The sequence below is a fragment of the Mesitornis unicolor genome, unplaced genomic scaffold, assembly GCF_000695765.1.
Source record: "Mesitornis unicolor isolate BGI_N332 unplaced genomic scaffold, ASM69576v1 scaffold35686, whole genome shotgun sequence".
Taxonomy (NCBI): domain Eukaryota; kingdom Metazoa; phylum Chordata; class Aves; order Mesitornithiformes; family Mesitornithidae; genus Mesitornis; species Mesitornis unicolor.
In genome coordinates this window covers 1-5,931 of record NW_010193583.1, presented here as the reverse complement: position 1 = coordinate 5,931, position 5,931 = coordinate 1, and the positions used below count along the sequence as shown (strand labels likewise).

The 5,931-nt window shown below is 37.0% G+C and overlaps 1 protein-coding gene across 1 annotated transcript; it reads right to left on the bottom strand.

Moving 5' to 3' along the window:
- Nucleotides 1-2,554: 2,554 nt before the first annotated feature.
- Nucleotides 2,555-5,662, bottom strand: GTF2H5 (general transcription factor IIH, polypeptide 5). Its single transcript, XM_010187509.1, has 2 exons — nucleotides 5,569-5,662; nucleotides 2,555-2,735 (listed from the first exon to the last, which is right to left on the bottom strand). The coding sequence occupies exons 1-2, from the start codon at nucleotides 5,601-5,603 to the stop codon at nucleotides 2,555-2,557; spliced, it is 216 nt and encodes a 71-aa protein (XP_010185811.1). The 5' UTR covers nucleotides 5,604-5,662.
- Between the last annotated feature and the right edge of the window lie 269 nt (nucleotides 5,663-5,931).

Here is a 5,931-nt window from a genome sequence, read left to right as displayed (position 1 = left end):
CCTAGAAACGACAAAGAACCCGTCTCCTTAGACCCCTATAAGGAGATACCAATTTGCTTCTTTATATCTTTTGTTTATTGTTCTAGTGCACTATCAGTCAGGCCTGGTTAGGCTGCAGGAAGGATGCAAGTCTTCACAGGTTTAGAAGTTTAAATCCATAAATTTGTTTGCTCAAAAAAGATTGAGAGCAAAGAGTATAAGAATGCATGCCTACCTGTAGTTTATACAGTATGGAACCTCTAATCCCTCTATATTACACAAGCCATTTATCACTAGAAATATAACTGGAAATATAAGCTAAACCACAGGTAATGCAACAATAAAGTGGTACAATTAAACAGGAGAAAAAGACAAGAACTGTAAGAAGCTTATCATAGACTTAGAAGGAAAATCACAACAGAAATGTAGCACTAAATATGCTAAATATAGAGAAGTTCCACAGCGGTAATTCTACCAAGACTTTTCAAACACTGTCATTTGAAGAGAGTGAGGGATTGTTTAGCTTCCATCAAAATCTGGATGGAAAATAAACTAGGATTCCAAAGAAAGGGTGTAAGACACTTCTGAATAAATTTTATTAAGCTTAATTTCATTAAGCTATCAGACTACTGATTAACTTTAAATGAATGTCCAATAATCTTCCAGAAAATAAGATTTATGAGCTCAGTGTTTGACCAATCTCAATAAAGAGGCAAGGAATCATAAACCATTCATAAAAGATTTAAACTTTTTATTTCAAGTGAAGATGTGTACCTAGCTCTTGAATTACATTACTGGGGAAGCATTCACTTGTAAAAGACAGATATGAAAGAACTTGGACCAAACCCCGTTGTTCTGTATAGTCAGAGAGAAAGGGGCACAGGGGTGGGGTTACCAGAAACTACATGAAACTAAATTCCACAAGGCTATTTGCTCATCCACATGAGCCTGGATATATGCAATTCTGCAGAACTTTCTCAGCTTTTACAGCTTTTTGATAAAATAACTTGCAATGGAACTTTTTCCTGAAACTTCCCTATTTCTGGGAGGTAAAAAAAACAAACCCAGAATCCCACTACAACCAAAACCAACCTCCACCAACTAATCTGATATCCACTAGACAACAGAAAAAGAGTGAGTCAGTGAAGAAAACTGCTCCTTATAAAAGCCTTTCTATTTAAACTTGTTTTTCCCCAAAAGATAAAAAAGACTGCATCTATCTGATGTACATGAGCAGCTCTGAAAACCAAGCTTCCCTTTGAAGTAATATCCTAGAAGTCTCATTTATAATTGATTACATATAGATGCAATAAATTTGACTACTTTGAGTCGAAAGTAGGTTAAGATAAAAGGTAATACATATTATTTTTCTTGTTTTTGTAATCTGTATCTGCCATATTTGTAGACAGAAATCTTCACAGGTTTTATCATCGTGCAGACTAACTAAATAAGCCAGTGTCTGAAATAGCGAGTTACAAATGCAAACCACAATTTTTACTCAGTATAAAAAAAAAGAAACACCAAATCTATGAAACTATGAGGCTCTGCAGCAAAGTGCAATAGGGAACAGTTAAGATGAAGGAAAAAAAACTAACCAACCAAACAAAAAAATAATCAAAAACCCAACACCCTCAAAAAAACCCCAAAACCAGCTTTTTTCTTCACAGGTAGAGCAACCAAGTCTGTATTTCCTCTTCCTGATCACACAGCATATTGTGACTGGGTATTAGTTTCAGTGGAAACATACAAGCAGTTATATCTAAAGGACTGGTCTCCCATTTATTTTACCCCTTTCATTTGTTATTGTTGATATGAAAGTAATCAGTTTAGAATTAAAGTGTGATAGTCAGGGGTAGAGGATTTTGTTGTCCCCATCTGCCACTATCCCCACCTCCCCTCCAAGCTCCTAGATTCCCACCACCACTCCCCAAACCAAGAAAAATACAGAAAGCATTGCCTTGGTAAAAGTAGGCAAGTAGTAGGAGGCACCTGTAAAAATGTTTGGGGGGGGGGGGAAACACCAAACAAAATAACCACCACAAAACCCAAAAACAAACAAACAAACCAAAAGAAAACTTGGACCAACTTTTATTTTGGTGTATAAAACGCATAAAGTTAAAGCAGTATCTGACAATGGTTTCAGCTTAGAGATGTTCCATCAAGCACAGATCATATTTCACACATTTTTTACATTCTATCAGTCACACTATGACCAGATTTAATCAATTCCACAGGAATGTAACATATCAGAGGAGTTCATACAGCATTCTAATACAGAATCACTACTCTGATTTTTGGGTCATACCATCTTGCAAGATAAAAATACTAAAGGAAGAATAGCGCGCATGCATCAAAAATTCTCTAGGCAAGTTCTAAAGTGTATAATTTTAAGGCTTTTAATAAAAATGTAATCTTTCAAAATGAGAAAAAAATCAGGAGTATTTTGCCTATGAAAGTGATCCATTTGCTAGAGTAGCTGCTTCCATGTAGAACTTAATAACCACTGTGTATCTACTAAAACAGTAACAACCCAAGCTATTCCAAATCTTGCAGTAATTTCATTTCCCTACTCTTTTTACTTTTGAGTAATAGGAAAAGAGTTCTGGTCCATTAACTCCCCCACTCTCTCCTGGAGGAAGTTAACCAACTCGGCTAATACAAAGACATGAGTTTCATCCAGGTCTTGTATGATGAACTTCTTTCCCAATGCATTTGACTCATCCAAGTAGAGCAGGAACTGCTTCATTGCTGGGTCACTGTAGAGATAAACATACATCAGATCCCACCACATTGTAGTAAGATACAGTTGAAAACAAACAAGAAAACTCACCCTTTGAAGACACTCTGAAAGTTCTTTGGGAGATTAATATTAATTTCAAGATTTGCTCACAATTTAAAGAAAGTTTATGAAGCTTCTGGACAAGAGGTTTCTTTCACAATAACAAATACTTAGGTTACTTTAGAGATAAAAATAAACTGATAATGAAGTCTAAAGAGAAGAACTGGCTGCTTGATTGGCAGAGAAACTCCCCTATTCTGCTGTTAAAACAGCTTAAAAAACCCCCAGCCAAACCTTATTAAGGGAAGTTGAACTTACATTTCTACCTTCAGAAACAGCACCATAAAAACCATGTTAAAGCATATTTTTGTTTAAAGGTAGCCAAAACCCAAGAGAACATAGATCTCACTGACAGTAGCACAGAGCAGAAAAAAAGTGGTCATGTATGAATTGTACATTTACCACACTGGAACTGAATAGTCTTTTTCATTATGCCACCTAGCCAGTTAAATTTAAGTGTTCAGAAGAAAACATTTCAAAAGTATGGAAATTACAGGTAACTAAGCAGCTAAAGTGGCTTCAAAATATAAGGCCCTTGGTCCACTAAAATTCTGAAGAATACAGACAATGTTATTCTGATACCAGTTTTTACAAAACATGTTATTTGGTACAATTTAGTATTTCATTGCAACAACTGGTGAATGGTATGTGGAAGAAAGACAAGAAATTTGAGTCAGGTAGCTCAGGATACTTTCAAAATTATGACCACAGTTGTTTTGGTAACAGTAATTCTAAAAAAGAATTCTTAATAATATAGTAAATATTAAGATATTTTCTTGACTTATCATCTCCCTTTTAAAAGCAGTATGAAGACCAATTCTCCCTTACCTAAAAATATACACAGTACAAAGTCATTCACTATGAAACCAAATCCTTTCCCTGCCTTCTACCCAGCAACTCAAAAAACAATCTTTAATTTTAGCCTTAAACCTGCAGAAGCATGACTAGAATAGCTTTTCAAAGCACAAAGTAATTTTGAGCAAAGGAGAATGGGAAAGTCTGGAAGCTATATGTTCTTTAGAAGGGCCATATTTATGTGCTCTAGCATCTAAGAGGAGAAACAAAAGAGAAACAGATGAGTGGAGAAAAATCAGATACCAGAAGTATGTGGTTCCCAGCATTCTTCCACATCCCCTTTTGGATGGGTGCAGGGAGGTTTAGTTTTTGCTTGTTCTATTCAGCTGTAGTTTAGTGATTCACATTAGTACCTGAAGATTATAATCCTTGATGTGGTGTCTTCAGATAGGTTTAGGTACTTATTGGAAGAATATGGAGAGACTTGCAAAATACTTCACTATTGTATTTGCATGATTTACATATTCAGAACTATCGATTTTTTTTTCCCCCACTCCCTGTCAATTTGGTATCTCAAGCATCCTCAGAAAATTGGGTTTTAAAAAACAAATTGTATCTGAAATGCAAACAAAGGGACAGGTCCATAGTAAATCCACATCTTCTCCTGAAATGGAATTTTGTGCCCAATCATGAGTTACCCTTATGCAAAGGTGTGGAGAAAAACAAATGAAACCAAACCACCAAGAGTCAGCAAATCCAACTCAAAGGTCAGTTTCCCAGGGAACTGTTGAAAATGTCTGATGGCATAACAAATGCTGTAGATTTGTTATCAGATAGAGAATTCTCTTCCCTTCCAGGGAGAATGATTAAATTCTATGGTAATGCTAAGTGGCATGTGGCCATGAAGTTGAATAAAAACACATTATCTTTAGGTATGTGTAAAATAAATACATAAGGCACAAAATAAAGTATTTTGCTAACTGCTTGAGATTTTAGAACTTCTTGCCTTGTCAGTCAAGAATTCTGCTCTGGGCATCTTTACATAGTCAGCTCCAGGCAGGCAGTTTCTTGTGCTTTAGAAGGTGTGTCAATGTACTAACATTGAGGCAAATTTGAGAAGACAGGCTTTTTGTTATAGCAGAGTTAGGCTCTAAACTGCTCACAGATAGCCATTAGACATCCAGACTTCAGCCAGCTAATGTCCAGTCAGCTCAGAAGTTAGCAAGCAAGCTCACCATGCAGGCACATCACAAGAGGTTCAAGGTACTTCTGCTGTTGTGAAGTTATAATCTGTTAATATGTTTACAATCTAACTGTACAGCAGAAATCTTTTATGTCATATAATGCTATGCAATGACCCCACAAATCTTGACTTGATGCTTCTTTTTACTTTGGAAGTAACAAGTTATCTGATTCTTAGTCTAAAGACCTCCGATTGCATGAAAATGTGTCTACTGCACGTACATCAAAAGCTTACTTTTACAAACTACAAACACATTCCTTTCGAGTACTACCTATAAACACAGCCACATGTCAACCTTGAAAAGAATTCGGACTGGAGTAGATGAAAAAAGGACAGGAAAGAAAGGATGAAAGATTCTCATCTCCCTCTAGAATCAGTGAAGAAACACATTGCTCAGGAACAACAACAAAGAACCCCCACGTTCTTTGTAAGCAACAGAAATAACAAGATGTGAAATCTAATAGTTAAGCATAAATGGAAAACAATAACTTGAAAAGAAAAAGAGGAGTTTGCGTTTAGGATTACCTATAACTGCCTCTCTCCTTCTTCCCCCAAAGGCCACATTTTTCTTTTGTCTGCTTGTTCAGCATCACCCGTCCTCACAATGTTACTTTTTTTTTGGTCTAAACTCTTAAGTTACATTGAATATTTCGAGCTCTAAAGAAATAAGTAGATTTTGACAGAACATGAGAAAATAAGCGCTGTTACTAACCACTCAATCAGAACACCTTTCAGAACATTCACCATCTTCTCAGGTCTCTTCACAAATGCCAGAAGAGATGACAAGAAAAACTCTTGCTTTGGGTTACACTCGTAAACAGAGTAAATCTGAAAGAAAATTAAAAAACAACGCCTTGGTTAATTCAGCGATCCTGCAGCACAGCTCGCTTCCCCTGGACCAGCAGCGCTGCCCGGCCACCAGGCTCAGCGCCCGTGGGCTTGGCAAGAGGCACGCAAGGCCAAGCTAGGGTAGCAGAGCTCACTCAGAGGTGGCGCTGAGCTGTGAAAATTAAAGGCCTCACCCCCGAGAGCAGCCAAGGCAGCTCTGTCCCCCGCGGTCAGCTCCTCCGAGCTC

What these genes read in the sequence shown, in the direction of transcription:
- GTF2H5 (XM_010187509.1), bottom strand. Translation starts at nt 5,603, where the DNA reads ATGGTGAATGTTCTGAAAGGTGTTCTGATTGAGTG. An exon ending in AAAGGTGTTCTGATTGAGTG is followed by an intron (nt 2,736 to 5,568) that starts GTTAGTAACAGC and finishes TTATCTCTACAG; the next exon opens with TGACCCAGCAATGAAGCAGT.